Raw genomic sequence first — 21,470 nt, 5'->3', positions numbered from 1 at the left:
TCTTCCCTATACAGGCGGGTCCCTAGCACTTACTCTATATATCAGGAGTTCGGAGGCTTCTGCGCTGTTTTGAGATCTCAAGCCAGGGTCATACTTGTGAACACAACCGAAGATACTGTACACGAGATAACGAAGTTGAAAAATAGCCTGTGGGATGCCAATGTATACGTGGAAGAACAGGATGTACTGGAAAGGTGGATAAAGGCCGGGAACGTTGTTCTTTCGAAGCCGCCTCGGAAGGGCATGCCTGGTAGAAGAGCAGGATCAGCGTACGTTTTGGCCAGGCTGTTCGTGGTACCTTGTGCTAATTCTGTAACAGTCGCGTTGAGTTCACCCGTGACGACGATGCAATCCTTATTTCGCACATTGCTCGACAAATTCCGGATGCGGAGAAGGGTGGCCGTCTTGGGTTTACTCTGTATCAGATGCTGGAGGACAGATTGAAGGCTGATGCGCAGAAGTACATTTTATTGAATGACGATGGCGTGAAGGTGCGCAATTCGTGTTTTCTGGGGTGTTTTCTGGGCAAGTAGCTTATAAATATTTCAGGCCAAGGCAGTCAAGCATGCTGCTATGCATCCGTATGAAGGATGGCGGGAGCGCTATCGCAACCTACGGGAATGGTTTGACAAAGAAATTGAAACATGGCTGAGCACTCATAGCTGGGTGCGCGATCGTGGTGGAGAATTCCCGCGAGCTATTGGTTTCGAGAGGAGTGTCAGATTACGAAATAGTACCGTAGGATCAATCCCAACAGCGAAGAAGCGCCCAGCCCCAGAGCCGGAGGATAACGAGAACGAGGACGAGGATGCGGATGACGATCTCATGCATCCACCAGGACGCAGTCCGTCAAAGCGGAGAAGAATGAATACGACCATGCCTTCGAATGAAGAAGTGCCAGACAGTATTACGGAAAAACCAGCTGGAAACGACGATGAAGATGGTAATATGGAAGAACTAACTGGAAACGACGATGAAGATGGTAATATGGAAGAACTAACTGGAAACGACGATGAAGATGGTAATATGGAAGAACTAACTGGAAACGACGATGAAGATGGTAATATGGAAGAACCAACTGGAAACGACGATGAAGATGGTAATATGGAAGAACCAGCTGGAAACGACGATGAAGATGGTAATATGGAAGAACCAGCTGGAAACGAAGATGAGAATCTGTAGGTCATTCGAGAGCCGTGTAACACCAGTGTGTTGATCAAATTACTCTAACAGAAATGCCCCCGATTCGCCCCCTCAAGTTCCCCCTGGCGAATCCCAGCCACCACCCACGTATAGAACCACCGCACCTGGAAACACCCAGTTGCCCATTCTGCGGCGGCGAGGCATGGGCGTCCCCAACTATGACCAAACGACCGACCGCTCGGGTGATAGATGGCCTCCTTCCCGGAATGGCAGGCGAACCGTGAATATCCAAACACCGCGTTCGCCTTCAACTCCAGGCCAACGTCGCTCCCAAGCGCCGGAACCTCCAACGCCACATTCACCGCCAGCAGCTTGGTCTCCTTTGCGAGACGTAAGCTTAAGGTCCCCAGCTCGATTGCAAAATTCGACCTACCAGAACAACGAAGGTGACTCGGAATTGCTAGAAGTCGAAGCCGAACTCGATAATGGCTCAGGAATAGACAATGGAACCCCACGAATGGCTTCCCGGCGCGACGGCGAGGCCAGACCCCCGAGCATGTCTCAGAGCAGCCAGGACACTGTTGAGCAGCTTACACCAGAGCCCGAGCCAGGTGTGCAGGAGCTGCTGGAACAGGCACAGGCACTGCAGATCGATCCTACCGAACGTGCCCCGACTGGAGTTTCCCGCGCCAGCGAGCCCTTAGCTCGAATTCGGCAGCTGGATTTCAATGAACTTCCTCCTGATCAAACTCGTTTTCCGGCCGGAGACGCACGACGGGCTTCTTCTGGTGACCCACGGCGTCCTCGGGGTTCAAACGGCCGTGTTTCCATCAATGATGTCATGCAGCGTGCGGTCCAGGAACGAAACGAGATGGCGGAAGAGCTCCGAACAGAGCATGGCTATTACTTCGACGTCACTGTTGTTACGGAGGTTCTGCGGGATCAGGGCGACAATTACGATCAGGCAAATGATGTGTTGAAGGAAATGCGTCGCACAGCAGACGAGGCACGATCTCGCGGTCCTCTGAGTAGGACTGACACTCAAAGTAGCGATTATCGGCCCGCACCAAGGACAAGGGCGGCAGCGGTACGGCGTGTGCAGGATGAAGTAGATGCGGATGCGGTCCAAGCGCCTCCTCCCACGCGTAGGACTCGGGCTGCTGTTGCTGCTGGACTCGTCCCAGCGGTGTGAGCCTGGGTCAAGCAGCAGGAGACATGCATTAATGCCATTCTAATCATGTAGTACCATACAGAACAAAGGCGTGATATCTAATCCTCGGTTTCCATGCTGTCTTGGAGGGCATTTACTGGCCGAGAGGGCTCCTTCCAGAGCTGACACCATCTTGGAAAGACCCTCTTGTAGAGAGACATGCAAATGGTATCCATCTGAGTGATTGGCCCATCAAAGTGCGCCTTGTAATAGCCATGGGTACCTAGTGACTCGCTGATGTGTCCCACACGACCATGCTTGGTATGAAGCTGAATCGGCGCGAAGTACCGAACATCTTCGGGATTGAAGAACATATACCGAATTGTAGCAGTTCGTTTGTGTACCTTGTAAGGTACGCCGGTGAGGATGATCTTCTTTGCGATGACACGCTTTGTGTCCGGGTTCATGAACGTGCCCGTTGCAACCAAGTGTGGTTCTTGTGGATCTTCGCTCTCTCGCAACAACAAGCACGGCTGTTTCCCAAACATGATCGGGGCGTAAAGAGAAACAGCAGTGGCCAAGCCATGACGGAGAAAACGCTCGAACTTGTGCACGTTGTTGGAACCTTTGCCGCCTCCCCTTACATACTGACTGTAGATCGGTTTTGCAGTATATCGCCTTGGACCAGCACATACAAGAAGTTCGTCCTGATGCATGAATTAGATAACTGAGTAGTGTATCAAGAGAAATCGTGGGACCTTCGACTTCACAATTCCGTCGTATTCTGTGTTTCGCTGAACGACAAAGTTTAGCACCGAATACTTGTGCTCATGCTTCAATAGAGCAAACAGGGTGAACGGGAATGTCGATTTGGAAGCTTTGAAGGCCGTATGTGGGACATCCCTCAAATGCAGGGTAACGCGTTTGCCTTCCTGTAGAGCGGTTAGTGGGAAATCCGACCGTCGAAAGACGAAGCGCACAGGAATACTATGTTCATCCTCCCTTAAAACCCTCCTCCTTGTCCTCTGATAATCCTCGAACTGGAATATCTTTGCGTAGTCCACCGGCAGGTTCTCGAATGGATCCCATGGGCTGGTGCGGAATGATCTGAGCCCTCTGTACCTTTGGAAGCGGGCATGTGCTGGAATATCGCGAGGGGTATCGACTTCGTCAGGAAACTCAAGGTCATCTTTGTTTTGGCGGTTGCGAGACCCGAGGTAGGTCTTCAGCCTGCAAGAACGTCAACTGTCTGTGAGGGAAGCTAGATATATGTGTGAACATACTGTGTCTCTTCCTCCTCCACGGGTAGGTCGAAATGCACTTCGGTCTTCCGGCTGCTCTCCATTGCACTGATGCTCGGCTCAACTTCTGGAACCTCGCATCCATTTAGCCCCTTCTCAGAAATGTCCGCCATGGGGCCATCGACTCCCATATCTTCTTCATCCAGCTCTTCCTCCTCAGTGTCGTCACCTTCATCCTCTTCATCGCCCTCATCCGCATTGTCCTCATCTTCTTCATCCATAATCCACGCTGCCTGATAACTGCTTGTCCCCTTTGGCAGTTTTTTTAGCTTCCTCGCCGTGTTCTCAGCTGCATCTGCATCTGCCTGCATCTCATCCCCCGCGCGCATTTCCTCTTCGGTCGGCCAGGTCTGCTCGTTCATAAGGTCATCCGGTTCATTTCGCGAAATGAGGGAGTCCGCATCAGAACTAGGCTCTGCCAGGACTTCGTCTGTTTGGTCCATGTCCTGGACATTGGCGGTGCGGTGAGGGGCCGCAGTGATCTAAAAGGACTCAACTTCACTCAGGTGAAGCATACATAGGCGAAACTCACCTTCTCTATCTGATAGTCCCCAAAATTGGGGATGTGTATCAGACGGTCGACGCTCAACCTCCCGCCTCTAATAACACCGGTGACCTGCAGCGTCCCCGTACCGTCCTCTTCGGCTTCCTTCATCTCCTCCCTCGCCACCCATCCGGCATCCTCCGCTACCAACCACGTCCTATCCTTCCTCCAGGCCACGTCCTTCGGCTTGCCTTCACAAAGTGCTCGGGCCGTGCTTGTGGCTTCAGATGGCTGAGAAGGGGAAAGGAAGAAGACACGAGTCTGGGAAGGGACGAAGTATTGGATGAAGGAGAGCAGAGATTTCAGTGTATCCTGACGCTGCTTCGACGGTACCTCGTCGAGATCCTGCAGAAAAATGTTTATTAGTATAATGTCTGGATCAGGTCATGAAGGAGCATACAGGCACGACGGTCACAATATCGGGCAAAGCCTGGGCCTGCAGACATCTGAGGCAGAGTTCACCCCAGGAATCTACCTCTGTTTGTGCTGACAATGCAAATATAACATAGTCAGCCACGCGGCACGCGTCGAGTGCTGTGTATAGTCGCCGATAGGGAAGGAGAAGGAATTGAAGGGACGTCTTGAAGCGATCAGCTCTGCGAGGAGATCAGGGAGGCAATTTGCTAGGTGGAGAAGGATTGCGTACCTCGTCTCCCACATCCCCACCTGAGGACATCCGTCAATATCTCCACCCCACCCGCTCGCAACGCTCTTTGCGATGTCATCTGCCCTCAACCCTTCGCAAAGTGGTACAACGGCCACAACCCTCGGAGCACCCTCCCTTCCAGAGAACAGCCTAGTCGCGCTAATGAGCTCAGCCCGCTTGTTCTTCTGTATCTGCTTTGCCGCGTTCTTTCGATTCAATTTGACTTGTGCAGCAGCGTGGGATGCGTTGGTGGACTTGGCATGCTGCCGCTGTGTTCGACCTTTGGCGGCAGTCTTCAGTGCGCCCTTGGTAGCATGCTTCGATTTGAAGGGCTTATTTTGCTGCGTAGAATTGATTAAACCGCGCAGCGCTGTGCAACGGATGAACATACCTGTTTGAGCGTTGGTCTATGATGATGTTGTGACTCGACCATTTTATGGTATACTGAATATATCGAGCTGAAATTCAAGACGACCAGCCAAAGTCGAAATTTCTAGTTTGACAGGGTCTGCGCGTTCGGTCCGACTTCACAGCCACCAACTGCGTTCTATCAGATTTTGACTTTGAAAGCGAACCCGTCGTGCGCACATCATTACTCTCGGACATCTTATTGACTAAAGTAGAGAATCTGGCCATACATCGGTGGCGTGCCAACGATAGTCCGCGAGGCACGTCGGTGTTTTCGGGTCTCGGAAATGCGGGAGCTCTTGGACCACGCAAATATGTGGTGACCGGAGAAGGCGAGGACTATGGCGTCTATGCTCTCACAGCACCAGTATCACATCACTCTGCAAGCGGTTCGTATGTTTGATTCGACGATTATTGTCTAACGGAACGTGAGTAGCATCTCGTCGAGCGCATTGTCACGCCTCTGATTCAACCCAAGGACAAGGCCGCCAATCTATCGTGTTGGACAGGTTAAGCCTACGCATGTCAACAGCCTACTGGTTTCCAGCCAGCACATCCTTTTCCCACTATTGGTGATATTCGTGCCCTGCTGTAGCCTGGCGCTTCGTCTCCTCTTGACCATGTACCTCATGGCGCCCTTCTGGCTGGTCCGTCAACGACGTCAGGTCCGGCAAGCATACAACCTACTGTGTATACTTCGCGCAACGCCATGGTGCATGGAACTGGTTATTCTCGGACTCGTTGTTGGATACCTATACCACGTTCTAAAGCGCTTAGTGAAGCGCATACATGAGGACCAGGTTTTCATCGCTTTTTGTTAGTGAGCTGTCTAACACGTTGATGACATCATCTGATAAGATTTCTCCCAGTGATGATACTCGTGGTGTGGTTTCTCAATGGTCTCCCTCCGTGGAAGCTGGCATACAAGCTGACAGAGAACGCTATTGATGTACTGGTGCAGGCGACGAAAGCGCTACTTCCATGATTCCTCTTCATATCGTCTGTTGCGGCAGGTAGATTTCTCCTCGGCCGGATTGCTCATGTCCTCATCGGTCATGTAACATAAACAATATAATATTAATCTTGTATCCTCCTGGGCGAAACTCTACGCGGATACCGCCGCTCATCACTTTGGGATTGCGGAAATGCGGGTGCATTCTAAAGCACTCGAGTGATGTCTCGGAAGTACATAGAGAGATCTGTGGAGCGCACACGAGATGAGTAGCATGTAGGTGTAGGACGCGCGCAGCGGAGGCAAACTGCGTCCATATTCGCGCGGACGGGGGCAATTTACCTCCGTAATTTCCGAAAAAGGCAATTCCTCCCCTGCGTAGTGTTAGGGTACTGGTTAGGATCCCATCTAGCAGGTTAGGGTTGGTTAAGGTTAGGGTGGGGTAGGGGTTAGGGTTAGGGTTAGTGGTAGGGTGATATTATCATATTTTTCACTGTATTATATTATATCATACTCTGTGCTTCGGTGTAAGCCCATACGTTCAGACTCTGGAGCAATTGCTATATTGGGCGAAAACAGGGTCTTTTGCCTCCGCTGCGCGCGCTCCTACACCTACACCTACATACTACTCATCTCGTGTATACTCAGATCTGTGCCACACGGACTCCTCGTGTCCCCCTATTCTGTCTTCCACCGTGACGGCTTCCCACCAGCAGCTGCCATCTTGCTAGAGGTGATTACACCGAAATACAGCAACCTACCTCCCCCCACTCCCCAGCAGCCAAATGCCACAAACAGACCAATCTGATGTCGCTCAAGTCGACCACAACGTACCTCGCAACATTTCCCGATCTCCTCCGCGACTCGAGATGGACCGCGATGCTAGACAAAGGCTGCGCGCACGACCGTGGTATATCAGATCGCTCTCCATATACGCGCCTTCTACTGGCACGCGGCACTCTGTGTCGCGTGCTGGCAGGGTTACGCTCATAGAGTGTGGCTTGTCTGCCGATGGTACACGAGCACGCTCACACCTGGGAGAACGATGTCCCTCATATTATGCAACCTTTGCTACTTGCTGTTCTAGTTCTTTGGTTGGATGTGGGCGAACTGGGATGCGAACAAGCTGAAGGTTCGCTGGGCAGGCGGTGAGTCCGACGAGTCGTACGACCCTGGAGGTGCTGACGCATGACTAGTGCTCCTCGTGTTTCTCTGGATTGTATACGGTATCCCGCCATGGCATGTGGCAGATGCGTTGATTCGACTTATCTGTAAAATAGTGGAAGTGTCGTCTCGGTTGAGAGAGTACGAACGCAGGACCTTGTTTTCCTTGAGATGGACTACTTTCCCTTCTTCCCCTACATGTCCTAACCTTCAGAACACTTCTACGATCCTGCTGTAAAAGATAGTCAGATCATTCATACCTCTCCCATGTGTAACCTATGTTCACCTTCCGTGCCTTGAACGCGTCTCTCTGCCGTGTCCCATGAACCGCCCCGTGCTCCCTCTATCACCTCTCGCCGGTAGCTGACTGTTAAAGGACAAAATATCGGCCGAATATTCTGCCCGAGCGAAGTCCACAAAAGGACGTTGCACAAGTTCTTCACGTCTGCGTCCCTCTCCCTGTTAGTACGAGGTGAGGGACGCGTACGCCGAGCGAAAGACCGAGACTCGTTGTTCCTGGCCAATCACAACGTTCGATGTAGAATGTGATGATGAGCTGGACCCTTTCGCTACTACATCCGATGTTTCTTGATGACGTAACACGTTGACCTCTGTGTGCCTGTCCACGGCCCGTCCCTCAATCAAACGATTAACAAAGGGTGAGCTTATATACCTTGGTCAGGCTACTCATGTTAACCTCACACCATGGACATCCCCTTCTCATCCCTCGCACTCTCCCTCACTCAGCTCTACATCCTCATATCAGTTCTTACTTCCCTCTTACTCCTTCACCTTGTTAGGCAGTACATCGTCCCACTCTTCTCCCCTCTTCGCAACCTCAAGCACCCACCCAGTCCCTCATGGATATGGGGTAACATGCTTCAAATATTCGCTGCTCCCAGTGGGGAGCTGCACAGGGAATGGGAGGCCGAGTTCGGGTCCGTGTATGCTTACCGCCAGCTAATGAACGTGCGTCTCAGTCCTCTCTCGCGTACTCCCATCTCACATCCTACAGAAATGGAGACTATGTACGACCGACGCCCGAGCACTATCCCATATCCTGCAGCATGCATACACCTACCCAAAACCTGTCGCCGTACAACGCTCCCTCGCCCGCGCAGTCGGGGAAGGCCTGCTCATCGCCGAAGGGGAAGTACACAAGCGCCAGAGGAGGATCATGAACCCCTCTTTCTCCCCTGCGGAGATCCGCGAGCTCACCCCGATCTTCTGGGACAAAGCCGGCGAGCTGAGGGATATCTGGGTCAAGGAGCTCGACCAGGCCGCAGCGGGGGGTGCGAACGACTTGGTCATCGATATCTGCAAATGGATGTCTCGCGCGACGCTGGATATCATCGGACTTGCGGGGTTTGGATATGCGTTCGAGAGCCTGACGGACGAGTCGAACGACCTTGCGCGTGCGTTTTCCGACTTGCTCATACTGCAGCGACCGAGCATCTTGATCCTCTTGCTGAATTTGATTCCTGGATTCACCCTGCTCCCTATTAAGAGGAACAGGGTGGCGGCACACTCTCGGGATACGCTGCGCAGGACTGGAATGGAGCTGGTGAAACTGAAGAAGGAAGCGGTGCGCCAGACGCTGGACGGGAAGCGGGATGAACAGGAGATCGGGCGAAAGCAAGTCGCGGGAAGGGACTTGCTCACCGCACTCGTTCGCGCTAATATGGCGAACGACCTCCCTGACGAGGGAAGATTGGACGACGAGCAAGTCTTGGCTCAGATATCTACATTCCTCCTCGCAGGCCACGAGACGACCAGCACAGCAGTCATTTGGGCGCTCTTCGCCCTCTCGAAACACCAGGACGTACAGACCAAGCTGAGAAAAGAGCTACAACGCTACCCCGAGTCCATGCCCGGCATGGATGAGCTCAACAACATCCCCTACCTCGACTGGGTCGTACGCGAGGTCCTACGCTTCCACACCCCTGTGGGCGGGACAGTCCGGATCGCCGATGCGGACGACGAGATCCCCGTCTCGACGCCTTATACCGATAGGCACGGTGTGCAGCGCACGAGCATCCCAATCAAAAACGGCGACGGGATCTACATCCCTATCAAAAATGTGAACCGGACGCCTACACTCTGGGGCCCAGACGGCGAATCGTTCAACCCCGAACGATGGGCGCATGTGCCAGAGGAAGCAACACATATCCCTGGCGTGTGGGCGCATATACTCTCCTTCCTCGGCGGGCCAAGGGCGTGCATTGGCTACAAATTCAGCGTCGTGGAGATCAAGGTCTTCCTGTATACGATTGTGCGCGAGTTTGAGTTTGAGTTTGCGGATAAGACGATGGAGTTTGAGGAGAGGTCGACGATCGTTACTAGGCCGGTTATCAAGGGACGGGTGAAGGAGGGGCCTGCGCTCCCCCTCAGGCTTAGGAGGGCGCAGTAGTGAGGTGTATGCGTCAGTATGGGGATGGATGGTGGATATATTATTTTGGTTTGGGCTATTGGAAGGATACGATGTATATGTGGACGATTTACGGTGGAATTAGTGTTACGTTTAATGCAATTGTTTGTCGGATATTTGGAAAATGTATTGTGTTGGCTGATACAGTCATGATCGGATGCAATTGAGAGATAAACAGTTGATAAAAGCTGCACAGTCACAAATAAGCCATATAAGCAGAGGAGGGCGTAGAACGACTTTGGTCACCACCACGCTTCGTCCTCAATGGCATTCATCTCGAGCTCGCTGTCCTCCTCCGCCTCTCTCCTCCTCTCCCTTCTCGCCGTCTACACACTCCTCCGCCTTACCCATTCCCTCCTCTCACCACTCTGGAGCCCCTTGCGCAACCTCCCTCATCCAAAAGGCGCCCGCCTCCTCTGGGGTAACGTCAAACAGATCCGGCGTGCTCCTCTAGGGGAAACCCACGCCCGCTGGGAACGAGAACTAGGCCCCGTGTTCAGTTACAGGCAGACGTTGAGCGTCCGTCCCCCCTTCTTCTCCAAAACCGGCTCGAGCTCACCCGATCTAGAAATGGCGTTTATGCACTACCGACCCCCGCGCGCTCTCCCATATCCTACAAAACGCGTACCTCTACCCCAAGCCAGGGATGGTACAGCGTTCTCTCTCACGCACGGTAGGTGACGGTCTACTCGTCGCCGAGGGAGACGCACACAAACGGCAAAGAAGAGTCATGAACCCCAGTTTCTCATCCCAGCAGATCAAAGAGGTCGTCCCCGTCTTCTGGGACAAGGCGGAAGAGCTGGCATCCATCTGGCACGCATCTGTCCGTTCAGAGGAAGCGGTGGTCGACGTGAACAACTGGCTGTCGCGCGCGACGCTCGACGTGATCGGCCTTGCGGGCTTTGGGTACGCGTTCCAGAGCTTGCTGGACGACTCAAACGAGCTTGCACTTGCTGTTGCGCAGCTCTTTCACGTCAGGCGCGTTAGCGTATTCGCTATCCTGCGCAACTTCTTCCCCGCACTGCGATACCTTCCTGTGCAGTCGAACCGCATCCAGGCGAACGCACATCGGGTCATGACCAGGATAGGGATGGAGCTCGTAAAGAGGAAGAAGGAGGCGGTGAGGCAGACACTGGATGGGAAGCGGGAGGAGAAAGATGTCGTAAGGACCCAGGTGGTGGGGAAGGACCTCCTCAGCGCCCTCGTGCGAGCGAACATGGCAAACGACGTCACCTCCGCACAGAAGCTGAACGACGAGGAGGTCCTTGCCCAGATCTCGACGTTCCTCGTTGCAGGGCACGAGACAACGAGTTCGGCTGTCACGTGGGCTTTGTTCACCCTCTCGACGGATCAAGATGTACAGAACAAGCTGCGTGCTGAGCTCCTCTCTTATCCCTCACCGCAGTCAGATATGGACGAACTCAGCGCGATCCCCTATCTTGACGCCTTTGTTCGCGAAGTAATGCGCTTCCACGCCCCCGTGGCGAGCACGATGCGCATGGCCAGTGCGGCCGATGAGATCCCCGTCTCTCGGCCGTACGTTGACACGAACGGCAAGGAACGAACCACCATCAGCGTGAAGAAAGGAGATGGGATCTTCATCCCTATCAGAGTGGTGAACCGGTCTACCTCACTATGGGGACCAGATGCGGGCGAGTTCCGCCCAGAACGCTGGTTGCGTGAGGTTCCAGATGCTGCGAACCACATCCCCGGTGTGTGGGCACACGTACTCTCCTTCCTCGGCGGACCACGGGCATGCATAGGCTATCGCTTCAGTATCATCGAGATCAAGGTCTTCCTCTACGTCCTCATCAGGCAGTTCACTTTCCAACTCGCGGATCCGGGGATGGAGTTCGAGGCAAAGTCGAATATCGTCACGAGGCCGGTTGTGAAGGGCGGTCCGAGGGATGCGCCGACGCTCCCGTTGAGGATAAGGAGATACACGGTTGAGGATACGTAGGCTTTACGCTGTATTTATGTTTCAAATTAGGTAATGGAGTCGTGATATTGCTACGGGAAGGAAAGGAAATTGGATCTAATGTGTCTTGTGTGTTTCTGTGCGACAGACACGTCAAATAACCGCAGAGAATGCTAAATATTTGTGTGCAGAACGTTAGCAGCCTGCCCGCACATCAGGTGTCTTGCTCTGGCGAGGGGAATGGGGGTTGTATCCAGAGTCGAGAAGGCGGATACACTGTTTTCCTGCCACTGAAGAGCGTGACGAGTCATGATCAAGTGAGATACGGCTGAACCAACAGACCAATACTGTAAGGATTCCACGCTTTGCCCCTATGCCAAGCGTGCCGGTTGACGGTATAAGTCGGCTTTCTCTGCATGGCACAGAATCGAATAGAAATGAAGAACGCGGACATTCTCGGTACAAGCAACAACCCGGTACAGAGGCTGAGTGCTTCGTGGAGAGTAATCCCATATAGCATCAGACCCAGTTACATCCATTAGTACTGGGGTGCGCACCTTCTTGCACCACCGATCAGCTCAGGATCGATTAAGGAGGTATGTGGTGGAGCACACATCCCTCAACCACGAAGTCACTCCCATGGAATAGCCTGACAGGAACGGTTTTCAGGAATGGTTGCATTGAATGTCGGGCGCGGTTTTTCAGGCGATTAATATCTATGAGGATCAAAAGGTGTAGGGGTGATTGCTCGCATGACCCGGCTATTTCCGGACTGTCTTCTTTCCCGCCAAGCTGCCCACGGAAAGTCACGATACGGTGGATGACATGCCCACATCGGACACCTCGGTGAAAGTGGTTCCATGCAAGTGACGACGACAGGAGGATCTCACGCCCCTAATGCTTCAGTGATAGCCCGGGTGACACAGGCAAAAACGTGCACTTGACCGGCTCTATTCTCCAGCAACGACTTCAACAAACTGAGAAACACACCCGACCAACAGAGCTATGATCGCGGCGATTGTCGCGATGATGCGATGTCGCGATATCTGGCGCATCGTGGGGTGACCCGGCAGGACGGTCCGCGGCAGCTGCATCGGGAAGAGATCGACATTCATGTGCAGTAGCCCCGGGTGCCGGTAAACCGATACTCCCCGCTTCTATCCTAGGAAAAACTTCGAACAGAGCTTGGATATAATGGAAGTGGGAAGAATAGCGCACCGTTTGCTGTACCACTGAGAGTTTCCAGTTCGGTGAGCGCGGGGAAGCTAGATCGCTCTTGGGGAAGAAATTCTTTCGGAGAACGAGGACAAGCTGGAGAGCGACATCACACAAGGAAGCAGGAGAAAGTTGGTGATCGGCTTGGAAGCGTTCCCGGAAAACAGATTATCGCAGAAAATTCCGGTCACTGTATCGGCGCACAACTTCTTCCTGTCTCATGATGTCCTTCAAATGGTAGCTCGTTCCGTTCGCAGAATACCGAGACAGTACGAAAAAAATGCCACAAGATGTACTTCGCGTAAACGAAGTGAAACGGGGATTCTGACGTTGCCCCATGCATGGAGAAACATAGAAAGGGGTGTTTGACCGAAAGAGTATGTCTTGAGGATTGCCCACGTACTTCGGTATTTCCAAGGGAAACCGAATAGAATCCAGCACCGCTCATGAGAGGAGAGAGACCTGCTTCACGCTTTATAAGAAGAAAACGGAGTAGGCTACCATGTCGTTGGCTCATCAGGACTCGATACAGGTGCGGCAGTGATATAGATGGCACCTTTCCCACTAGACACGATGACCAAGGAGATAACGAGAGACTGGTCGTTCCTATGGTACTTCGGGACCGTACCCGACATCCAAAAGAGGAAAAGTACTCAGCAGTACACTCCGCAAGCTCTGAAAATATCAGAGGGACAATTGACAAATTGCCACGCACCACAGAATGAGAAAAAAAAGTTATGGACGCGTAGCACGTTTCTAGATCAGCTGGTGTGGCGATGATAACAATAATCGCGGAAAGGGAATAATGACCTGAAGCGAGCTTTTCTTGCTGCAAGAGATTGAGCACTAGATTGAACAAAAATGCAATGTCGCGAGGTACTGCAGGAATCTATTAAAGAATCGACCGAGTTGCAGGTTTCCATATGTTGCCATAGTAGGAAGGTATACGCGAAAGGAGAAGAATAAGATTCATCAACAAAGTGGCCCAAAAAGTGGAGGGCCAGGAAGGCGGAAACAAATCACGCCGTCCAATTCGCAATCCTCACCGTCACTTCGGCCGATGTCGTCTCTATTGGCCACCTTCTAGTGTCAGACCTGCTTCCCTTGGTGACTTGTCATACTCCTTCACGCAGGGCGTTTCTGTTGTACTGGCTTCTGCGTAGCTTCTCGGACCTGTTTCCCCGAGACTATGCCCTGCCGCATGGATAATCGCGTGCAAAGCCTGAGAGCGGTGGAATAACTTACCCATTAGAGCCTTGTGGTGTGTACTTTTCCACCTCCGGAACCCAGAGTGGCTCGAGTGTCTTTCTCGAAACCTTGGATCGGGAGCGCTTGCACGTGTACGTACTCTGTTTTCCGTCTGTCCCTGCCCTGAGCCTTGCCGCGGCGATACGGAATGTCTGAGCTGCATCCATCACGATGTACCCGCTACTTGAGTGGCGTTGTAGCTTTGCGGGTGGTACCACTCGTTGTAAAAAACCGCTGCTATCGGACGACCTGTGCAGCATGTTTGACATGGTCTGAGAAGGAGCAAGAATTTCGATTGTCTGGTGTTACGAACGGGTTGAACAATCGGTCCTTACCATTGGCTTCCTCGATGGAACAGAAGCAAATCTCAGTCATTCTAGATAGGGCGCGCTGAATGTGTCAGTCTCTCTACAGACCTCTCAGCACCACTTCTGTTGAGTTTCTGGCCCCTGCTCCCCAAACCCTTCCGTCTATCTGATATCACAATGAGACAAAATGGGAGTGCTCGTGCGGAACCATATTGCCATCTGGACTGCTCTTTATATTGTTCTGGACAAACACAGCGTGGTACATTTAGGCTTCGATTTTTCCGTAACAGGGATTCCAGTAGGCCACTGATGGGATATCTATTTTCAGGGAATGAGCCACCGCGCAGTCTGAGACGCATGAGAAGTTGGTTCAAAGCAACTTCGGCATCATCGGCGGTGTCCGAGGCACTGATGTCCCGCCCCTGCATCACACGAGCAATTGGCAATTGTCAATTGCATGAATTTTCATCGCGCGAGACGGGCGCGTCGCGTGAGGGAAGGGTGGACTGGCAAATCAAACCCAGCAACCCGGAAGCCTCCGCCGGGTAGCTTGTCTCTTTTGCCTTTCTATCCGCGGTGCCAACCCCATAGCAATACTATACGCTGGCTATCGTCTCTTCGATCTTACCAAGAGATACTATCGCGGGTGTAATCTTGTGCTCAGCAAGTACCTCGCGCTAGGGCGGGACGCAAGAGGAAAGCTGCGCCCTCCACTGATCCTCTTGATTCCCTTGATACAGCCAATTCCCCTTGCTTAAGCGTGTGTCATAGGGTGGCAATTCTGCTTCTTCTGCCTCGCCCCTAAGGTCGGCGATTCCTCTGTCTCTTCCACCTCCCGTAGAGAGGGGCTATTCGACCAGTTCAGGATGATGGTTTGAGAGATCGGCTATTACTGGGTCAAGCATGGACACTCTCTATCGGTGGGCATGGAGGATTCCGTGAGTATTCCTCCCTCCACAAAGGTATAAATTTCTTGTCTACACAGTAGACCCCACAAAAAGTCCCTCCATTCAGTCCGAAACACTCCTCACGAGGACTCAACATTGAATCCAGTAAGCTAATTACTATTTTTCAAATAATTAACACAAATGATGACTCTTATTAGGAACTTGCCTTAGCCTACAACAATCGCAACAGGAATGTGTCTCGTTAGGTTGAGAGAGGGTGGGAGAGGAGCATATTGGGAAGACTGCGGTCTCGACGACTGCGTCGACAAAGTGAGGATGAAGAGGGATGCCGAGGAGATAGCGCGCCAAATCAAGGAAGAGCAAGAAGAAAAGAAAGCAGCGGCAGCAGCAAAGAAAGCAGAGGAAGCAGCAAAGAAAGCAGCGGCAGCTAAGGCCAAGGGCAAAGCTAAGGCCAAGGGCGGCTGAGGAAAGCCGAGGGGGCGAAACTTGGTACGTGCTTTTGACGTACTCTTAGTCCACTGTCTGACCTCGGCCTCAGAGGGCTTGTACAAAGACGAAGCAGTCAAGTCAGTGAGGCTGTCCAGTTGTCACCGGAGACGGACTAATGCAGGGTGGTTGACAATGTTGAATGAAGGCGTTACCTACCACACTTTCACTTCCTTCCCCCACAAAACAGTCCTCGTTTGAAGTTCAATATCCACGTGCAGTGGTGTAGTGACCTATGAAATCAATCACGCATGTACTTTGCAAACGAACGCACGCGCAGAACGTGTCGGTGCTGTCCTCGGCACGACGCATCACCATGGCTGTGATCAGGACGAGATTCCAGCGCAAAGTCTGCGCTCTTCTGAACGGCATGTCGACACGGCAAGAGCTTCAGGACAGCGGGGGCATCTTTGATACAGGCTTGGCAGAACACAGCTTTTGATCACCAACAGGGCCGTGTGAGAAAATTCGATAAATCAGTCATCCACGCGTCTGCACGAGGATTTTCGCATCCCTAAACCCCGATTTGTCGGGCATCCCATTACACAAGTGACGTCCGACTTGGCGTTCCATGTGCATTTCCTACTGAATGTATACTCAGGGGTGAAAAAGAACCAGTCGGTTCTGAACTGCCAGAGTCGTCGAGTAAGTATCCTTGACCCACTGCGAAAGAATATCCTCCAGGAGTCGAGAAGGGCTCAAAGCAACTCCCAGGCACAAAGTTTGCCATCCCCATGGGGGTGGGATAGCTGTCGAATCGAGGTTGTGCCGGGTGTCCACATTCATTCACGAGCCAGTTTCTGCAGTTGTGACATGACCTCATAACTGCGCCGATCCGGAGCCGGGCCCGTAATTCCCGTAACTGACCTTGCTTCCTGTTTATCACCACGCCCTGAACGGACTTACGGGTAAGGAGAACAGCCGTCGTGCCAGGGAGCAGGTAATCAGAAGGCGAGACCCGAGCCTTCATGCCATTCGCAATAGAACAATGAGAGCTCGGAAATTACCGTGGTGTGCTCGGAAATTTCTCGTATTCAACTTGTTGAACACCGAGCGATGTCGGAATACTTTCCAAGCACAAACTCTCTTTGTGGACAAGGATTTCTTCAGCTTCGTTTCGGTGGAAACTCGTGAGGGTACGGAAGACACCGGAAGCGGTGTGCTGGTCTGCCGAACGTCGACGCGTTGCACATGGACTCGCCTTCCACCCAACACCTAATGTAGAGGGCTGGTGTCGACACCTTGCTTCTGCACCTAATACCGCCGTTAACCCCCATTTCGACCTAGAACATGGCCAGCGCGAAGATTGCTACGCTTGCTATCCGAGTGAGCTCCAACCGTGCCGTAAATCTAACCATGATGGTAACACGAGGGTGTAAACAGACAATCGCCAAGCCAATAAGCAACATGATCAAAAAGCAAGCGCAAGAGTAATGTCTGCACCTCACTCTGACGTGCCGCTCGTTGACCCCAGGTTGGTATGACAGGCACCCCACCTTCCGCGGGATATGTATATCTCTGGCCCAAGCCATGTACAGGAGCGAGGTCCGGTAGGCGCGTGTACCTCCTGGATGCCTGCCCGTTCGCTGACAACCGTGATCACCGCAGACTGCGAGCTAACTTGCTAGGCGAGAATCCGAAGCACACCAAACCGTTGAGTGAGGCAAAGTGCGCTGTCTCATACCTATATTTGCTGCATGCAGCTAATACGTACTCAGAGCGATTTCGAATGGTGCCAATACACTTGCCGAAGGATTCCTATTCGCTGTGGCCGCAGGGTTAATCCTGGCAGAGAGCTGGCGCAGCTCACGTAACCAGGCTAAGCGGAGGGACAAAGTGGATGATCATTTGGACGAGCTTAGCGGTCGAATTTCGGAGGTGCAGAAGCAGCTAGAAGAGAAGAATAGTAGAGAGGACGCGAGATGGAAGGAGGAGACGCTCCGGTAATGTTGCTTCGTGCTGCGGGTTGGATGGTATCAATGCTAATTTCATGATAGGAACGACGAGCTGGCAAGGGTACTTTCCCAGATCCTCGACCTGGGTCTGCGAGGGGGTTGGATCGAGATGAGCGACAGCGTGCCGGTGCAGCGCCCGCCGCCTCTTCAGATAGCTTCCTCAATACGAGATCATCTACGAGACGCAGAGGAGAGCGGGAATCCTGTGCGGTGGGATGTACCCACGCCGGAGGAGAATCCCTCTGGGCTGGGGAGCCTGTCGTCCCCTGTAGATCGAGGACAGACGTAATATACAACGTACAATAGCATCGATTGACGCTCATAATACAGCATCAATAATGCCAGGAATCAAGCATGAGAAATAAGGGGCATCTACAGGTATGCAAAGTCAATCAAGTCAGCCATGAACCAAACCGTAATATGCAGGATGACGAAAAGGGCAACATGAGCTTGCTCCTCGGCAAACATCAACAGTGCAGTCCGCAGACCATATAGTCATGAGACCGCACATGGCCCTTGCTCGGGATTCCAACATTGCTGCCAGAGGGTCTCCTCTTCTTGCACAGTCAGCTTAATCGGCCCCAACCGCCTGCGCACGCGAAGGGTATATGTGACGGGGTCTGTGCCAGGAGCTGGTACAGGGTAGTACCACTTGAGCGTCTGACCTTCGATATCGTATTTGCCTTCGCTGACGTCAACGTCGACGTCCACGAGCGCGGAGACAAGAGTAGCAGAGGAGACATTGAGGCTGGAAGGAAGAATCGGCGATGCCTCGAGTGATGGTGAAACGGGAGAGTCATTGAGGGGGGTGACAGGCACGGTTTGCGCGAGAGGATGCTGCCCGCTTCCATTGGAGCTGACAAAACCGCTCCCGTTTACGTATCCAGTTACAGGTATCTGGAGCGAGAGCGCCGAACGGGCCATCTTCTCCTTTCCTCCTGCGCCGGACAGGCTGAGTTGCGACTGACTCCGCTGGAACGCCCACAAGCCGCTCCTGGATCTCGACATTCGCGGGATACCATTCCCGTTCCTTGACCTTTTCTCTCCGCGTCGGAGGAGTGTGTCGCTCGCATAATGCACCAGGGGGATGTATACCTCCGTTGCCACTTCCTCGTCATCATCGTCCTCCCTGTCGGCGTCTGGCATCCGCTTCGGCGGTGCATCTTCTGGTCGAACCACTACCGTCAACCTGAAATCCGCGCGCGCAACATCGAATTCGATGTCCTTTGGTGTGCCGATTGTTGCAACCGGGTAGGGCCGTGCGAATGCTCTTGGCGCCCTCGCTCCATTGGTGAGGAAGCGATAGAGGTTTCCGGTCGCGTAGTCAGCCGCGGGGACAGAGCCGAGGTAAGGCGAGTTATGGAGCGCCAGGCTGAGGGTGGACATGTTCGGGTCCAGCGGTAGCTGTCTAGCAAGCAGTGGGGTAGTCGGACCAGGCTGCACAGCCGTGAGGTTAGTGACGGAGCTGCTGGCGCTTGAGATCCCAGAGGCGTGGTCGTTACCCCACGCCCCTTCACGCAGGTCATCAGCGCTGTACAAACTCAAGTCCTCCATATTCCATCCGTCGCCCCACTCGTGACTATGGTCTGTGACGTAGGTCCAGATAGTGTAGTCGAGCATGTTTCCCCCGTCGGCGGCGTTGAGGCTCGCGTCGAGGGCGCGCTGCTGAGACGAGTAGTCCCCCTTATATCGTCCATTGTCGGTGTATCCGTAGGCACGGCGATTGTCCATATCGAATGGAGTGCCGATCTCCCCGATGAGAACGGGGTACTCCTCTCCCATGGTGAGCTTGACGTCCTCCCTGAAGACAGCGAGCTGCTCTCTTAGGGACCGGCGAATCATCCCCTCCCCAATCTTGACTGCCTGGAGGTAGCTAGCGTACTTCCCCCGCAAAAGGCCAAGGGCATCAGCATTGAACCAGTTCCAATGGCGCGTCATGAGCGTAAGCCCGTCGTAATAGTGTGGGGAATAGCACGCGCGGCCTTTGAGGACTTCCTGCGGAATTCGGGGAGGGCGGACAAACACTGGCGGCTGGAGGAACATGATCGATTCCGGGTGGATGGCGCGTATGCGGCGTGTGTACTCTTGATAGTGTGGGAGCCAGTAATCACGGACGAAAACGACTTCTTTCTCTGGTCTGTCAGGTGGGTGCGCGAAGTAGTCTGGCCGAAGACATATCCCGCTGCTGGGATCCCAGACGCCGTGCAGCGCCCAAGGGCAGATGCCGAGCTTCCACGCTTCAGCCCTGTGCCACCCCCAGCGACTGTGCCCACCAGGCTCGTCGTCTGGAGATAGCCAGCAGTTCCGTCCACTAGGATCAATGACGACTGTGCCACTCTTGCGGGGTCCCATGCTCCCGAACTCGTAGTAGTCGACCTCGACCTTGTCCCCCATACCAAGACGGAGGGACTGCATCGCGCTCGGACATGTACCTTTACGGAGAGTCTGTTCCTTGGGTACCTCGCGCAGGTCCGGGTGACCTATGAAGCCCTCTGAGGGCTCGTTCATGGGGTCCCAACCAATGACGCAAATGTCGAGTAGATCGCCCGCATCGCGAATCTTCTCGGCGAGCTTGGACACAGCCGTGAGAAAATGCCCCTGCAGCCAATCTTGGATATTGAGATCGTCGATAACGCACTTGGGGACAAAGTCCCGCCCGCCAAAGAAGAGCGCGAAGAGGTGTTGGGCGCAGAGTCGCTGGTAGTTGGTGCTCCAAATCATCGCGGGGAAGCTCTGAGGATCGCGTTCTTTTGTGGAGGGATGTTCGCAGTGCAGCAGCGTAGCGTGTGTCGCGCTGAAATGTCGTGGTTGGAGACCGCAGGCATGTAGCGTCCATATGGGGGCACCGGAACCACCAGAGAAACGGGACCACTAAGTCGCATTAGTGAGTGGTTGACGCAGAATAAAGCAGCCTCACGATATCCTGATGCGGGTCCATGTAGACCTTGAACCCAAACTCCTTGATCTTCCTCAGAACTCTAACGGTATAATCCATGAACTCGTAGTCATACTTCCCCCTTTACACCATATCAGCTGCATCCGCTTCTGTAGAGGAAAAAACTCACGGTCCCTCATGCTCCAGTGCTTCCCAGGTGATGACATACCTGATGACCGAGAACCCCCAACCCTTGAGCCTCGCCAGATGGACATCAGCACTTCCATCCTCCAAGTTCAGGGGTTTGCCAACAAAGCTCTCTCCTCCCTGTTCGGCGAGCTCGAAGAACCCATCCCGTTTCCATGATGGTTGTGAGGGTGGGTGCTTGCAGCCTCCGGAGAGGTTGACGCCCCGAAGGAGGAGGGTTCGACCGCTAGAGTCAACGAAGTGGCCGCCGACGGTATGGAGAAGATGGGGTGGGCAGGGAGCTCCCGTGGCGGGGGAATGCGATGGTGGTTGGGGCATCAAGAAGGGTGTTATTGATAAAATGAAATCACCAAGTCGATTGGTTCTTGAGATTGAAACTGATAGCAGACGTAGCAGTCTAAGTCCTTTGTATGCAGGTCGTCAGACCTAAACCCCTTCAAACAGGAGTGAATAATACAGAGAAGAGGAGGAGGCGGAGAGGAGGAGAGAAAGGGATGAAGGACGTAATGTAATGGACCCTCGACCCTTCCATACGGGCTCAACGAGGCGCTGGGGTGGGGCGACAACCATGTGGCGAGGGACCCTGAGCGGGAGGATATCGGATCGGCAACTCG

The 21,470-nt window shown here is 53.3% G+C and overlaps 6 protein-coding genes across 6 annotated transcripts; 4 read left to right on the top strand and 2 right to left on the bottom strand.

Annotated features, from left to right (window-relative positions):
• Positions 1–1,095: 1,095 nt before the first annotated feature.
• Positions 1,096–4,837, bottom strand: DACRYDRAFT_75358 (DUF663-domain-containing protein). The gene is made up of 8 exons (XM_040776130.1): positions 4,785–4,837; positions 4,539–4,734; positions 4,127–4,483; positions 3,577–4,076; positions 3,274–3,523; positions 3,052–3,225; positions 1,234–3,000; positions 1,096–1,178 (listed from the first exon to the last, which is right to left on the bottom strand). Exons 1-7 carry the CDS (start codon positions 4,796–4,798, stop codon positions 2,413–2,415), a joined length of 2,079 nt encoding a protein of 692 aa, XP_040632806.1. The 5' UTR covers positions 4,799–4,837; the 3' UTR covers positions 1,096–1,178; positions 1,234–2,412.
• A 2,077-nt stretch (positions 4,838–6,914) lies between these two features.
• Positions 6,915–7,600, top strand: DACRYDRAFT_20235 (uncharacterized protein). Its single transcript, XM_040771853.1, has 2 exons — positions 6,915–7,292; positions 7,341–7,600. Exon 1 carries the CDS (start codon positions 6,930–6,932, stop codon positions 7,272–7,274), a length of 345 nt encoding a protein of 114 aa, XP_040632805.1. The 5' UTR covers positions 6,915–6,929; the 3' UTR covers positions 7,275–7,292; positions 7,341–7,600.
• Positions 7,601–8,013: 413 nt separating this feature from the next.
• Positions 8,014–9,718, top strand: DACRYDRAFT_13772 (cytochrome P450; the record flags this gene model as incomplete). The annotated part of the gene is made up of 2 exons (XM_040770995.1): positions 8,014–8,277; positions 8,375–9,718. 2 exons carry the CDS (start codon positions 8,014–8,016, stop codon positions 9,716–9,718), a joined length of 1,608 nt encoding a protein of 535 aa, XP_040632804.1.
• Positions 9,719–10,000: 282 nt separating this feature from the next.
• Positions 10,001–11,698, top strand: DACRYDRAFT_113919 (cytochrome P450; the record flags this gene model as incomplete). The annotated part of the gene is made up of 2 exons (XM_040769725.1): positions 10,001–10,255; positions 10,305–11,698. The coding sequence occupies 2 exons, from the start codon at positions 10,001–10,003 to the stop codon at positions 11,694–11,696; spliced, it is 1,647 nt and encodes a 548-aa protein (XP_040632803.1).
• A 5,411-nt stretch (positions 11,699–17,109) lies between these two features.
• Positions 17,110–18,063, top strand: DACRYDRAFT_45957 (OPA3-domain-containing protein; the record flags this gene model as incomplete). Its single annotated transcript, XM_040774673.1, has 6 exons — positions 17,110–17,145; positions 17,203–17,249; positions 17,307–17,369; positions 17,428–17,487; positions 17,538–17,762; positions 17,817–18,063. The coding sequence occupies 6 exons, from the start codon at positions 17,110–17,112 to the stop codon at positions 18,061–18,063; spliced, it is 678 nt and encodes a 225-aa protein (XP_040632802.1).
• A 206-nt stretch (positions 18,064–18,269) lies between these two features.
• Positions 18,270–21,174, bottom strand: DACRYDRAFT_104398 (glycoside hydrolase; the record flags this gene model as incomplete). Its single annotated transcript, XM_040767923.1, has 3 exons — positions 18,270–20,645; positions 20,692–20,791; positions 20,840–21,174. The coding sequence occupies 3 exons, from the start codon at positions 21,172–21,174 to the stop codon at positions 18,270–18,272; spliced, it is 2,811 nt and encodes a 936-aa protein (XP_040632801.1).
• Positions 21,175–21,470: the final 296 nt, after the last annotated feature.

This window comes from Dacryopinax primogenitus, assembly GCF_000292625.1.
Source record: "Dacryopinax primogenitus strain DJM-731 SS1 chromosome Unknown DACRYscaffold_2, whole genome shotgun sequence".
Classification (NCBI taxonomy): domain Eukaryota; kingdom Fungi; phylum Basidiomycota; class Dacrymycetes; order Dacrymycetales; family Dacrymycetaceae; genus Dacryopinax; species Dacryopinax primogenitus.
This window is presented reverse-complemented; position numbering and strand designations above follow the sequence as displayed.

Coding starts and splice junctions, on each gene's coding strand:
- DACRYDRAFT_75358 (XM_040776130.1), bottom strand. Junction 3,226..3,273: donor AGGATGAACATAGTATTCCT/GTGCGCTTCGTC, acceptor ACCGCTCTACAG/GAAGGCAAACGCGTTACCCT. Junction 3,001..3,051: donor ACGGAATTGTGAAGTCGAAG/GTCCCACGATTT, acceptor TTCATGCATCAG/GACGAACTTCTTGTATGTGC.
- DACRYDRAFT_20235 (XM_040771853.1), top strand. CDS start 6,930: ATGCCACAAACAGACCAATCTGATGTCGCTCAAGTCGACCACAACGTA.